Below are 15,115 nucleotides of genomic sequence, written 5' to 3' on the forward strand. Positions count from 1 at the left end.
TGTGTGTGTATGTGTGTGTATGTGTGTGTGTGTGTGTGTGTGTAAATGTAAATACAGATCTATGCTTAAAGAGAGCAGAGGCATCTGATCCCCTGGAGCTGAATTTGGGAGGTGCTTGACTTGGTTGCAAGGAACTGAACTCAGGTCATCTGCAAAAACAGCAAGTGTTCTGACCACTGAGCAGTCTCTGCCTTGTTTGATTTCTATAGGGAATGAGGTATGCTGGGGTTTTCCTTAAGTGTTGGATCTATACTCTGTGTCTAAAGCACATGCGTGTGCGCACACACACACACACACACACACGCACGCACACACATGCACACACACACACACACACGCACACAGACACCATGTATTCTCACAGCTTTTCTCACCAAACACTGATAGTAGCATCTTACCTCATCTTTGTCAACTAGTGTGCTGGGATCTGCCCGGGGTTTGTCCTTGAAAGAGTATGAGGCCATCTGCTTCTTCAACAGCTCCAAGAAGTCAGGAGGACTATACTGTGGGAGATCAGTTGGGACCGGATCGTTTCTCAGCACAAGAGGGGGCTTTTTCCTCCCTTCGTTTTTAAAATTGTAGGTTACTTTCACTGGATTTAATAGGGCGTCTTCAATAAAAGTCCTTAAGTGGTAAGTCCCAGGTATTGGAGTATCCTGAGGAGAATTGACATTGGTTGTAAGATCTGTGTTGACCTGTGACTTCCCCTAAGGCATTGTCCTTGAAGGGTCATTTCTAACTTTAAAAAAAATTTTTATCAATTTTAACAAATACTTTAAATTTATTGTACTGTATGTGAATCAATATTGAATGTGAGTTTGTGTGTTTTAATTTTGTTTTGAGACAGGGTCTCACTATGTAGCCCTGGCTGGCCTTGAATTTATAGAAATCTGTCTGCCTCTGCCTCCCAAGTATTAGATTAGAGGTGTTATTGGTGTTTTACTTGAATGTCTGTCTGTGCACCACATGTGTGTCCAGTGCCGACAGAAGTCAGATAAGATATTGGACCCCCTAGAACTTAAGTTACAGATGATTGTAAGCTACCAGGTAAAGGCTGAGACCAAAATCTAGGACCTCTGCAAGAGCAACGAGTGCTCTAAACTGCTGAGCCAGCTCTCCCACCTCTAACAAACATTTTTCTTAATATTCTTTATTTTTATTTTATATATTAGGTATTACTACGTTTTCGCAGAATGCACAGAAGTCAGTGCAGAATGCTGAATCCCTTGGAACTAGAATTAAGCAACAGTTAGCAGCTACGTTGGTGCTGGGAATTGAACCCGGGTCCCGTGGATGAGCAGTCATTGTTCTTCACCACTGAGCCCGAATCTCGCCAGCCCTCCCTGCTCCCAAACATTTGTGATAGGAGAAAAATCTCAAAAGCACTGAGTGATTCCTCTCTGAAGCAACTTCAGGACACTGTACTAGAACCAGGGCTAAAAATTAGCTTTAAACTTTATTACAGGCGGGCTGGAGAGATGGCTCAGTGGATGGTAGCTCACAGCCATCTCTAGTGGGATCCCATGTCCGCTTCTCATGTGTCTGAAGAGAGTTACAGTGTACTCATAGACACAAAATAAAGTTGTAAAAATAAATAAATAAATAAAATAAACAACTTTATTGCAAGTGCCCTTGAATCTCAGAGCTCTGCAAGTTCAAGGCCAACCTGATCTACATAATGAGTTCTGGGCCAGTCAAGGCTATATAGTGAAACCCTATGTAAGAAAAAAAAAAGGCATATTTTATATATTTATTTTGTGTCTGTGGAGTGAGGTCTGGCATGTCAGGTAAGGTGTGCACGTGAAGGTCAAAGGGTAAAGTTAATTGTTGCCCTTCCCCCACATGGGGCCTGGGGATAGACCTCAGCCTTAGCGGCAGGCACCTTCATCTCCTGAATATTCTCACTAGCCCAAAAGTTACCTTGTTGAAAGGTAATGAGTGTCTGGCTGTAGTTCTTTGGCCACAGATTGCAGTGAGTCGCTACAGAGTTCAGTGGCTTGACTAGCAGATACATGTTTCTAACGAGCCTCAAGAGTGAAGTGAAACAGAACCGCAGCCTCAGGAGGAAGGTGCACAGCACAAGGCCGAGAAGGGGCTTGGTACTTCAAACCATGGACACAGTGTGGCTATAAGGCGGGATCTGCAGTTTTAGCACCTGCTGGTCTCTGGCTAGCTTTCCAGTGAGTACTCAGACCATGTCTTTTGTTAAAATTAAAATTAGTTTGGTTGAAATTTGCCTCTATTTTTGAAGCCTTTTGATAGATAAATGTCTTTAATACAAAAGTGTCCTTTGAGAGAGTGAAAGGGCCATTCTTTCATATGCTACCAGCTTATTCTTATGTACTTGATACACTTACCATCCGTGCTGGCTAGTCATGCTTGACACAAGAGTTATCTGAAAGGAGGGAAAGTAAGATCCAACAGGAGGGCATTTTCATATGCTCATTTTCTTATGGGGGAAGGCCCAGCCCACTGTGGGTTGTGCCATTCCTGGCCTGGTGGTCCTGAGTTCTTTTTTTTTTTTTTTTGAGATTTATTTATTTATTATATGTAAGTACATGGTACTGTCTTCAGACACCCCAGAAGAGGGCATCAGATCCCATTAGGGATGGTTGTGAGCCACCATGTGGTTGCTGGGATTTGAACTCAGGACCTTAGGAAGAGCAGTCAGTGTGCTTAACCTCTGAGCCATCTCTCCAGCCCTGGTCCTGAGTTCTTTAAGAAAGCAGGCTGAGCAGGCCATGAGGAGCAAGCCAGTAAACAGCACCCTCCATGGCCTCTGCATCAGCTCCTGCCTCCAGGTTCCTGCCCTGTTTGAGTTCCTGCTCTGACTTTCCCCAGTAATGGACTGTTAACCAAAGTGTAAGCTGAAATAAACCGTTTCCTCCCTCAGTTGCTTTGGACTCGGGATTCATCCGTTTCATCAGAGCATCAGTAACCCTGACTAGGACATCGTGTTAACAAACTGGCTTGCTTCTCTGTGACAAAAATCAGAAGCCACAGAGGAAAGAGACTGAGATTCTAGGTTGGAGAGGTTGGATGGGACCAAGATTGTAGGTTGGCCTTAGCGAGCCACTCTCTAAGCAAGCACCAGGATCTCTAGATCTCTTTCACGCTTTAAACTCTTACATTCGACGCTTAAAGCTAATGTCTCATCCTAAATTTTAGAACTTAGCCAGTTCTAAAAGCACAAGTAGAAATGCAACGTGTGCAGAGCTGAGCAGACTCGGTTTTCTCACAGTTAAGTGTTGCTGCCTGAAAAGGCAGGACTGACTAAAACCAGGGGAAGGAAGACAAGTGTGGAACTGGAAAGAGCGAGGGTGTACAGACCGTTACTGTGAGCCTCCACCATCCTTCTCTCTCAAGACCTGGCGTCTTCTTGACTTGTTTCTATGAACAAACAAAAAATCTGCTTATTTGTTTAGAAGGTGATCTCTTGAAATTATCTACCTGAGGAACCTAAATTGCCCGTACCAAACCAACTAGCTACCATTATTAAAACGAAAGCGGCATACCCTTTGCCCGTACTATTTCCTTACATTGTTAAGATGTTAAGAGGTTTTTAGTATCTAAAATCTCTATGGTGACATTAAAAGAAATACTGTATCTCACAGAGATGTTAAAAGAGCATTAGGGTAGTATTACGCCATGACTCCTTTCTGTGGTGACCAAATGCCCTGGGCAAGTTGCTCAGCCAACCCTTCCGCGCTGTGCTCTCTCACAGAACTATAAAAATAAACACTATCTGGGCACGGAGGTGTGGTGGTGCACACCTTTAATTAGGGAGACAGGCAGGTGGATCTCTGTGAGTTCTAGGCCAGCCTGGTCTACACAGTGAGCTCCAGGCCAGCCAGGGAGTCACATGGAGAGAGGGGTGGGACACAAATACACACAGCCACATTTATTAAGTCTTTGCTTGATAAATGGTTAAGTTTTATTTTTAACATCTCATCTGTCAAGTTAAGAATGTGGCACTTGGGAGGCAGAGGCAGGCGGATTTCTGAGTTCGAGGCCAGCCTGGTCTACAGAGTGAGTTCCAGGACAGCCGGGGATACACAGAGAAACCCTGTCACGAAAAACCAAAAAAATGAGAAAGAAAGAAAGAAAGAAAGAAAGAAAGAAAGAAAGAAAGAAAGAGAGAAAGAGAGAGAGAAAGAAAGAAAGAAAGAAAGAAAGAAAGAAAGAAAGAAAGAAAGAAAGAAAGAAAGAAAGAGAGAGAGAGAGAGAAAGAGAGAGGGAGGGAGGGAGGGAGGGAGAGAGAGAGAGAGAGAGAGAGAGAGAGAGAGAGAGAGAGAGAGAGAGATATCGAGAGATCAGGTATGCCTGTTTCCCCTGGGTTTCCTGTCTCGACAGCAAGCACTTCATATAAACTCTGATGACCCCAGGTTTTCTTTAGCCCCACTGTCCACAGAACCTGGGTGTTTGGGTTTTCTTTTTGTGCTATTACAAATCATGAAAATATCAAATTCTACTTTCACTTTATAATATGAAATAGGGAATCTCAAGCAAGAATACCCGAAAGAATAATTGGTAAAAAACGGCAGATGCGACCCACCCTGTCTTCTAACTGAAATCAATTCCATGAGTTCTATAGTGCCACTGTGAACTACGTACATTTCTCTAAATAGCAAAAGAATTCCCATGGTTTGATATACCATGTACATCCAAATCAACCTCTTCCCACCCAGCATGTTTTTTTATTAGATCCCTGTTGATTTTCTAGTTGCACATTTTGCAGTCAGAAAGAAATTGTTCTCAGGCAGGTCAAAACAGGTTTCCTGCATCTTGCTCCAAAGCAGAGGAGGGAGGTAGGGCTGGGACGGGTAACAGTCAAGAACAAATGAGCTGTCCCTTTGACCCAGACGAGTGGTTTATAATCCAACCACCTATCATTTTAGATTCACTTTAAAGGAGAACATAAATGATAGGCTAAACATCCCTCATCCGATTTTTTTTTTTTTTAAATGCACTAAAGTAGGGCAGGGCAGGGCAGAACTGCAAACTTCATTCTTTAACAGACGCAAGTGAAAGGATGAAAATCTAATCCCTCTATTGACTGTAGTAAATTGTGGCGGGGAGGGTAGGGGTGGAGAAAGAAGGTAAGGGAAGTGGCAGAGAAAAAGAAAATCAAATCACAATCAAATAAAACAAAGAATCAGGCAGCTCCAGACTAGATAAGAGTCTCTCGGCAAGAAGGCTAAGCAGCTCGCGGGCCTGAAGTAGGGATGCGGAAAAGGCTCCGGGCTCCGTGAGCCCTGGCTGCGGAGCCACAAGGGGCAGGCTACCCTACCGCAGTCGTGAGGAGCGGCTCCCCATGTCCCAGGTCTTCTCTTGGTACTGTGGTGGGGGCTATGACAACGGTTGGCTCGGCCATTGCGACCTCCTCTTGCTACGGGTCAGTGCTGGCAAGCCGCGAAACCGCTAGGAACCGCGCGGCCACCGGCCGATGAATTCCAAGCCTGCGCGTGTGAAAGCCTCGTGCAGAAAAAACCTTAAAGGTCACCTCCAGTGGTGGGGACAGGGAGGCGAGGCGCGGGGCAGGCTTCAGCGAAGCTGACTCAGTAGACTCTCTTTGAGATGGCCATGTGTGTGAGTCATAAAATATAGGGGACTATGAAGTTGCTTGAGTTCTTCCGTGTGAATAGACAGGCACCCCACAAACTCGACCATTCCCTCACAAATCACCATCAAACCCACATCCTAGAAAGAGAAACCGGTAGCATATTTAGTTTTAAGATCCCATTCTACCATAACAAGTTCGGGTTGGAATCGGGGCAATCCTGAACACCAGGCTAGCCCCTTGGCTATGACAGCAGACCACCTATCCGTCTCTTTCATAGGCCTTTTGCCCAGTGGGCCTCTCTGTCTCTTTTGGCTGTAGCTTCTCAACCTAGAAAAAAAAATTTAAACAAATGGCTTTTTTAAAAAAAAATATATTGTATGTATGTATGTATGTATGTATGTATGTATGTATGTGAGTACACTGTCGTTGTCTTCAGACACAACACACCAGAAGAGGGCATCGAATCTCATTACAGATGGTTGTGAGCCACCATGTGGTTGCTGGGAATTGAACTCAGGACCTCTGGAAGAGCTGTGTTCTTAACCACTGAGCCATCTCTCTAGTCTCCCTCCCTCCCTCCCTCCCTCCCTTCCTTCCTTCCCTCTTTCTCTGTCCCTCTCTTTCTTTCTTTTAGATTTACTTTATGTATAAGCACTCTATCTGCATGTACACTTGCATGCCAAAAAACGGGTATCTATCAGATTCCATTACAGATGGTTGTGAGCCACCATGTGGGTGCTGGGGATTGAACTCAGGACCTCTGGAAGACCAGCCACTGCTCTTAACCACTGAGCCACCTCTCCAGCCCCAGAAAGATTTTTAAAAAGTTTTTCAACCTTATTTTCCACTTACGCTCCAGGCAAGCCTCGCAAGGCAGGCATTAATTGGTTCCATCTGAAGAATGAGGACAGCTTCCTTCAACGGTGACACCATGACACCTGGAAGCCCAAGAATTCAAATCCAGCTCTGGCCAGCTCCAAATTGTCACTGCCCTCAACAGCATGAGGTTTTGGTTTCTCACCACCAACTTTCAAGAGTGAGTACTCTTGTTTCTTCTCTCACTTTGTTCCCTAAAACCATCTAATTCCAGAGAAGAGACTCCACAGCTAGGAGCACTGGCTGCTTTCCCAGAGGACTGAGATTACGTTCCCAACACTCACACGGTGGCTCACAACAATCCTGACTCCAAATCCAGGAGATCCAATGCCTCCGACTCCTGTAGGTACGAGCAAGGCACACACGGGGCACACACAGGGGGCACACACATACCTACAGGCAAAGCACTCATAAACTGAAAATAGTCTCAGGGCTAGGAGCTCTGAGGGGAAAAACAACGTCCTGGGCCTCTTAGCTTGATCATCTTGAGTTTAACATCCCTGGAAAACATGTGGTATGAGCAGAAAACTGACTCTCAAAGCTGCCCTGGGGCCTCTACTTAAATGCTGGGATACGCATGCACACACATACCTAAATCGGGACACAAGAGGACCTTATGTAAGAGCGGTTCTATCTTGGTATCAACCTAACTTACTGGTCCTTTCAAAAATTGATGTTCACAACTAGAGAGGCTGCTCAGCAGTTAAAAACACTGGCTGCTCTTCCAGAGGACCTGGGTTCAATTCCCAGCACTCACATGGTGGCCTACAACTGTTTGTAAATGCAGTTCTGGGGGATGTGGTGTCCCTCTTCTGGCCTCCCAGGGCACCGGGCACACACACACACAGGAGACAAACACGGAGGCAAAACACCATACACATACATTTTATTTTTAATTGCTGTTCTTGAAACATCTTGTGATTCTGTGAAAACACAATTGATTTTAATCCCAGGACAGGAACTAAGAAAAATTTGTCCCGTTTTAAGATTTGTGACTTTCTCTCCTTCCACGGACACGTGGGCTCTGGGCTCTAGCTCAGCAGGCCCACGAGGCAAGCATATTTTACCTGCTGCTGAGCAGCAGGCCTGCCGCAGATCCTTGGTAACTCTGCTAGCATTTCCTCTAATTTCTCTAAAATGTTGGCATTCTTCTCTCCAGCCCCCTGCACCCTGGGCCTCCACGTTCTCCCGGTGCCAAGGTTACAGGAGTTCACTTGGCTTCTCAATGTACTATTTTTAAAAGGCCCTGGAATTCAAGTATAAAATGGATGGAAGTTATATGGTTAAGATGAAAATAAACACGAAGTTCTCAAATATGACAGGTTAATCAAGTCCACCCCCAGCTTCATTGCACTTTCTTATTTTGGCTGAGCCTGTAAAACTGGCTCAGCAGACGAGGGACTGAGACCCTAGAGACTAAAGACTATGAAGAAGGTACAGAGAAGTCCAGAAACCTACACAAGGTGTGCAAGTGAAAAGAAGGGAACCAGATGAAAAAAACAGTCTACCCTGACTAGAAACATGTAGGTCACTGGTTTCAAGGACTTTCATCCATAGAGCAAACCGAACAAAGCTGCGGAAAACATTGCTGGGGCTGCAACAAGGCTCATTTGGCAGTTGCTGTCTGGCATGCCCCAGCCGTGAAGTTAGCTCCAGTATCACACAGCCTGGGCACAGGGTGGCATCCTAGTGCTGGGGGGTGGGGAGTGTGGGGGAAGAGGTGGGTTAGAAGGAGGATTAGAACTTCAAGGTGGAAGTTCAAGGAGTTAAGGAAAAAACTAAACAAAACCCACCGCTACCACTGTATAAAGGATCAAGATTTCTTTCCTGGTTAACAATAATGTAAGACAGAACTACAAGATAATTAGTGTCTAGTAATACCTGTTACCCATCAGACCTCCAAAAATGTTTTTTCTAAAATTTCTTGGGAAATTTTACTTCCCAAGGATAATCCTCAAGGCTGAAGAGTTTGACTCCCAAGTTTGTGCCAAATACCTCTTGAAAGTAACTTTAAACTGCCATTCACTGATCTCAAACTGAAAAACCACCACCATAAATGGTTAACACATTATCCTGACACAGAAATGATTTCCTAAACTTGAGGGCTTGAGCTCAGCTAGAGAGCACTTGCTGCTCTTACACATGACCTAGGTTTGGTTTCCAACACCCACATGGCAGTTCAGAGGCCCTGACCCTCCTCCTCCTCTCCACAGGTCCTGAATGAACTCATGGCAGTCATATGCACCCACATCTCTAAAAATGTGCTTTAACTGGCAGGATCATCTCAGAGCAAACATGCTACACATAGCATTCAAGGATTAATTACTACACAGTCCTGCAAAACAAACACTAACATTGTCGATAGACTTGGACATGGTTTTAATCCTAGTCCTGGCTCAAATGATTGCTTACAGAGTAGTTCCAAGGGTTTGAACATCTGTGATCATAGAAATTATGTATTTTTCAATATCCTGGAAAACGAGGGTAACACTCCTTGTATGTCTTCTGTGCTCTATGACATAAAACCACTAAAAAACATGGCACAAGTGGGCTAGGGATGTAGCTCAATGGCCTCGAGTCCCAGCACGAGGGCAAGAAAGCCACCAGGCATGGTGGCACACACTGTAATTCCAACACACACACACACACCACACACTTTCTTTAACTTCATTATTGGTTATTTGTACCTTAGTTATTAATTTATTTGGACTTCCAAACAACTGGAAAAAATACATTAATGGAACTGTTCTCATTTTACAGGGGCACCTGGCTTAAAACTCGGTAATACTTAAGCCAAAAGGCCAGCATAGAGTATTAAAAAGAATCACTATCTCACTGGACATCCAGAAAGAGTCCTTGGCAACAGTGATGGCATCTTGTATGTAAATTAACTAAGATCTTGGACAGCAGACCTGAAGATCATTCACAGTGGCATCCACAAAGGTGAAAGCCATTTACCACCCCAGGGAAAACATTTATGATCCTTTAAAGACTAACACTGCAGCCCGGCAGTGCTGGCGCACGCCTTTGATCCCAGCACTCGGGAGGCAGAGGCAGGTGAATTTCTGAGTTCGAGGCCAGCCTGATCTACAGAGTGAGTTCCAGGACAGCCAGGGCTACACAGAGAAACCCTGTCTCGAAAACCCAACCGCTCCCCCCTCCCCCCCCCTAAAAAAGACTAACACCGCTCAATGGCAGGGCCTCCCAAATGGCCATCTATTTCAGCAAAGCTTTCACCTGAGGAACAGGATGAGCAGGGTTAGTGCCTGACCTCCCTGCCTCCCTCCCTCCCTCCCTCCCTCTATAGCAACAAGGCAGTAACCTACTGTGCAATGAGCTGCCCCACCGTCCAGGACAACCCTCAATCTCTCGGCCACAGTAAGCATGGAAGAACTCCACTCACCCTTTCAACCTTGGCTGTGGTTTGCTAGGGAATTCGATATTTAAATAGCAGAAAAGGAAAACCTTGGTAACCATGCCTTGAACCTAAATTACAGAGAAAGCAATGGCAGCAGAAACAAGCAAAAGCTAAAAAATACAGCTTAGGTGATCTGCTTACCTAACCCTAAAACTGTGTTATGGTAAACCAGGCTATATATAAGCAGATAAGCAAGCACAGCTGCAATCGCTCTCTGAGAAGCTAAGAAACAAAGGTAAATCATAGCATCCTTCAGCTAGTGAGCTGCGGACAAAGCCGCAGCTGCTCTCAGAGGTAGGAAGCCAGGCTGGAGAGTTAGGGCTTCAGCAGTTGAAAGCACTCGTGCTTACTGAGGAACCAGGATGCGTGCATTCCCAGCATCCACAAGCTGGTACATTGTTCTTGGGCCCGGTACCCTCTCCTGACTGCTAAGGGCAGTAGGCACACATGTGGTATACATACAGGCCAAACACTCATACCCATCAACCTAAAATCTTTAAATTAGAAAAGGTAAATGGTAAGTATGTATTACATCCCAATTCCTTACAAAAGGTTCATTTATAAAAGGGTTTTTTTCTTCTTCTTGGAGACAGGGTCTCACTGTGGAGTCCAGTCTGGCCTGGTATGTGCTATGTAGACCAGGCATCAGGCTGGCCCCTAAATTTAAGAGACGTGCCTGCCTCTGCCTTTAAAGGCTCAGCCATAAAAAGGGCTTTTAATTTTTGTAAGGGCAGGAAGTTCCTACAAGAGTCTACCTCACACCATGGAGAAAACAATTTCACACACTATCCCCCAAATCAGACACTAATAGTTATTAAATCACTCAGATTCAGAGCAACAATTGGGTAAATTGTAATTTTTTTTTATTGGAAAACAAATATACAACTTGGAATGGATTTGAGGCAAGTTGTGCCATGAGCAGGTTTTCTTTAAGTGGCTAAACAAAGTTTAAAAAGCAAGTAACAATAAAAGAAAATGTTCCTGGTACAATACCAGCAGTACAAAAAAATAGTGTCCGAGTACCTGGATAAAACACCCGTTTTGCAATAGTGCAACTTTTAAGTACATATTGTTGACTGTCCACAGTCCACGCAGAGTTACAGCTCCACACTTCAACAACAACATGCTGACAGTTCCTAAAAGCTACTTTAAAAAAGGCATAACCCAGATGTTCCCTCATTGGACCAACTCCATCTAAGTTTAGATGTGCAGAAGGGCTTAGATATATCCAGAGTAAGCCACATGCAACATGTTACTTGATCAATTTTCTAAAATAAGGTTTAAGGACAATGACAGTAAGATAAGGGAAGAAAACATGGAGGAATGAAGTCCTAATTACTATACATGCATATTTTTTGACAGTAGGGGGGGGGAAACCTTTTACAGATAAGTTACAAACAAAGAAAAGGCAAATAAACAATTTTGTACAAGAAATTTAACACATTCTGTACAATGTCTTCACTTCGCTGTCATCATTTGTACAAACTCTGAAAAAAAAAAAAAAGAAACACAGAAACGTGAGTCATCCAAAGGACAAGCCAGCGTGATCACACACTGCACCTCTGTCCCTTCCTACAATCACCACAGCAGCAGGGAAGCCAGTTAATGGCCAAAGTTTATCTTCATAAGTCACTATAAACTTAGATAGGTCATTAAACACGAGGCAGTTAATGTTGGGGCTGTGGGACAGAGCTTACTGGTACAACAGTTGCCTAGCATAGGTAAGGCCCAGAGTTCAATCCCCAGGACAGAACGGGAGGGAGAGCATTCTTGGCTTAGTTTACACTTAAATTTTATATCAGTTAGGTCAAAAGTCAATTGTAACCTCAGTGCAACAGCTGTTTTAACTTTTATAAGGCTAACATTTATGCTGCTTACAACTGTTACGTCGTGGAAAAGTGAAGGCAGAAAGAAGTCCTTTCCATTTCTAAAACCCTCACTTCCCAAGCAGCCATCCGAATTTCAAGTAACCAAGATAGTTTTGAATTAAAACCATTCCAGACTGGAGTCAGAAAGAAAGAAACTGAACCTAGTCACATACAGTCTGTTAATTTCATTTTAGGAAATTCACAGTAAAATTTCAAACTTTTAAAATGATCCCATCACCTTCTACAAAAACTGCACAGCTCCGTCCAAATGCTAACAACACCTTGTTACAGTGTTCTAGGTGCAGGTATAGACCTGAGAGTCGGAGTTCTCAGGTGAGTCATGGAGCCTTGTTGGCAGACATTTTAAATGACATAAGTTTAGTGAGAACTATTTTAGCACCCAAATTTCGGGAGGTAAAGATTACTGATCTTCAGCTATGAGCCTCCTTGGTAACTTTACCTAGAATTAATTCAGCATGTGGAGTGTGCTAGCTAGCGAGACAGCCCTTGTGACTCACCTTCGTAGTTTACCTGACCGTCCCCGTCAATGTCTGCTTCCCTGATCATCTCATCGACCTCTTCATCTGTTAACTTCTCTCCAAGGTTTGTCATCACATGGCGAAGCTCTGCTGCACTAATATAGCCATTGCCATCCTACAACAAAGTGGGAGGATGATGTCTGAGTAATACGTGAATTCCTACATTAATGAACAATTTCATGTTACAAAAGTAGACTCTAGAAATTTCTATCAAGTGGAGGCAGAGGCAGGTGGATCTCTCTGAGTCTGCAGCAGTCTGGTATACAGGGAGTTCCAGGGCAGTTAGGACTACACAGAGAAACCCTGTCTTGGGTGGATGTGGAGGCAGGGGTGACTTTTTTCACACAAAGTGAAGAGAATCCACACTACCTGATCTGTAAATGTCATTAAGTAGGCTGTCTCGAGCTACTACTCCCTGGCTCCAAAGGCACATGACATATGCATCCTCTGCAGTAAGTTTACACGGGGTCCCCGGGGAGGCCCTATTGGTCTCATTCCACTGCCCACGAATGCGCCCGAGCCTTACCTTATCAAACACACGGAATGCTTCTCTAATCTCTTCTTCACTGTCTGTGTCTTTCATTTTTCTTGCCATCATTGTCAGGAATTCAGGGAAATCAATTGTGCCATTGCCTGAAAATAGTCTGTGTAAACATACAAGATGCAACGCCTCTGTGACAAACCCTGCAGCCCAAGCTACACTCACCATCTGCATCCACTTCATTGATCATGTCCTGCAGTTCTGCTTCTGTGGGGTTCTGCCCCAGGGACCTCATCACTGTCCCCAGCTCCTTTGTTGTTATTGTCCCATCCCCATCCTTGTCAAATAGTGAGAAGGCTTCTTTGAACTCTGCCAGAGAGAACACAAGTCCAGACACACAGGTTAGCACCACGGCCCTGCAGTAAAGTGTACTAACTCTCCAAGAAAGCGACAACAGACAGCATCTCAAGTGGAACTCGGACTCCTAGTAAGTTAGGTGGGAATACCTTGTGAGAATTTGTCAAAATCTTTGGCTAACCAAGCCACTATGTGTTCATACTGAGCTACCAGGAAGGTTTAAAAATCTCAGGAAAATCCAATATTCAGACAGTTGTTTAGAGGGACCTTCATGTCTAAAATTATGACTAAAATTAACAAAATACTAAATCAAAGCAAGAACTTCAGAAAAATATTAAATGGACTAGTTTCCTAACATCAAGAAACAAACCATCAAATACTGATATTAATAATTGAGCCAAGCTATCAATGTCTACTTAGATCTAAGATTATAGAGAACAAAGGCAATTTTGAATAGAAAACTTTTTAAGCTTTAAAACTTTATTATAAAAGTAAAATATACATTATTCTTAAGAATGTATGAAATTATGATCACGTTCCTTCTAATTTGAACTGGTATCAGGGTATTGATGAAACCAGGGCTATACAGAGAAACCCTGTCTCGAAAAACCAAAAAAAAAAAAGAAACTTTTCTCTTCAAGACAGAAACTGAGAAATTAACTATGGTACTCCCAAGGTCATAGCTTAGATAACAAAGCAATAACAAGGTCAAACCAATAGGTAACAAGTAAATAAGGTATTTTTCTAAACAGATTAGACTTTTTTGCAAACAAAACAGCAGTTCCAAAGTTCCCGAGCTGCTAAGCTCTGCCACGTGAACTGTACCTGACATGTTTAAGAAAATGAGATGGTGCTGGTGCTAGTCTGTCTCTGCTGTAAGTTACTCTCTGCAGTTCTGGTTCACATCATCTCTAGACCCACCCATCTATCTAAAGACTTTGTCCACTGACATAAAACTTCAAATTTTATAATAATTTCCTTAAATTGGAGAGCACCACTACTTGCATACATCCCTCTATATTAACCCATTATTGGTATTACCAAATCACCTGCTGAAGACCTTCAGCTCAACTTGACTAACTCACACCTCTCTCGGCCTCCTTAAGAACACTGCAGTTTCCTTTCCACCTTACACTCACACGGCTCTGGGGCTTGTCTGTTTCCGTTTAATCTCTGGTCATTTTGTCTATGCCCATTCACAAAGACCCGCATTTTCTCATCCTTCAGACTATCCAATTTAAAACAGATTCCCCTTGATTGACCTCAAGAAAGACATGTAATTTTATAATCCTCAGCCACTCCAGGAACTAAGCAAAAACAAAGGAAGTCACTTTAACTAGTTCCCCTGAAGTCTATAAAAAAGCTGTACTAAATGCTACTGATTCGTTTTTTTCCTACTTCTGCAACCAGTATTTTGGTTCAAAGCTCCCCTCCTCTTTGCTTCTACTGTGTAAACTGCCTCCTGATTTGAGTTCTTTTGTGAAAATTACCCAAACAATTACCAGATCCTATTACCTTTGAGGACACCAAGTCACTTATGCAGCATATAAACACCTGGTCAGCTTTTTACTTGGGTTCGGCTGCACTGACTCATCTGTGGTAACTCAACACTCTCCACATACGTGCACATGATTCTCTCTCTCCACATATATGCACAGGTCTATCCATTCCAACATCTCCCGAGGAACTCATCTATTATCCGTCCGTCAGAAGCTTAATTAGGAACTGGGTGCAATAACTGAGTAACTTGTATACAGTACTAAAGACACTAATCTAATTACTATACAAATCAATGTGTTCCCCACCTACAAACAAGATGCACAAATTATCTAGAAATAAATTATCAGAATAGATCCATAGTCAATCATTTACTAAATTATTAAAAGGTTAAAGTATGCCAGGCGTAGTGGCGCACGCACGCCTTTAATCCCAGCACTCGGGAGGCAGAGGCAGGCAGATTTCTGAGTTCGAGGCCAGCCTGGTCTACAAAGTGAGTTCCAGGACAGCCAGGGC

General features: G+C 43.6%; 2 protein-coding genes across 3 annotated transcripts in view; both read right to left on the reverse strand.

Moving 5' to 3' along the window:
• Window positions 1-5,455, reverse strand: part of Stpg4 (sperm-tail PG-rich repeat containing 4) — a 41,122-nt gene extending 35,667 nt beyond the window's left edge. The window contains exons 1-3 of one of the 2 annotated variants that reach the window (XM_021149813.1): window positions 5,291-5,455; window positions 3,331-3,390; window positions 399-656 (exon numbers count right to left, since the gene is read on the reverse strand). In XM_021149813.1, the coding sequence (XP_021005472.1) occupies window positions 399-656; window positions 3,331-3,390; window positions 5,291-5,374 (402 nt within the window). In that variant the 5' untranslated portion in view covers window positions 5,375-5,455. The remainder of the gene's footprint in view (window positions 1-398; window positions 657-3,330; window positions 3,391-5,290) is intronic. The other variant, XM_021149811.2, reaches the window with a different exon arrangement.
• Window positions 5,456-10,698: 5,243 nt separating this feature from the next.
• The window catches only part of Calm2 (calmodulin 2), a 12,491-nt gene continuing 8,074 nt past the window's right edge, over window positions 10,699-15,115 (reverse strand). Inside the window, exons 3-6 of the mRNA XM_021186404.1 lie at window positions 12,971-13,114; window positions 12,791-12,897; window positions 12,244-12,379; window positions 10,699-11,344 (exon numbers count right to left, since the gene is read on the reverse strand). Of these exons, the coding sequence (XP_021042063.1) occupies window positions 11,316-11,344; window positions 12,244-12,379; window positions 12,791-12,897; window positions 12,971-13,114 (416 nt within the window). The 3' untranslated portion in view covers window positions 10,699-11,315. The remainder of the gene's footprint in view (window positions 11,345-12,243; window positions 12,380-12,790; window positions 12,898-12,970; window positions 13,115-15,115) is intronic.

This window comes from Mus caroli, chromosome 17, assembly GCF_900094665.2.
Source record: "Mus caroli chromosome 17, CAROLI_EIJ_v1.1, whole genome shotgun sequence".
Classification (NCBI taxonomy): domain Eukaryota; kingdom Metazoa; phylum Chordata; class Mammalia; order Rodentia; family Muridae; genus Mus; species Mus caroli.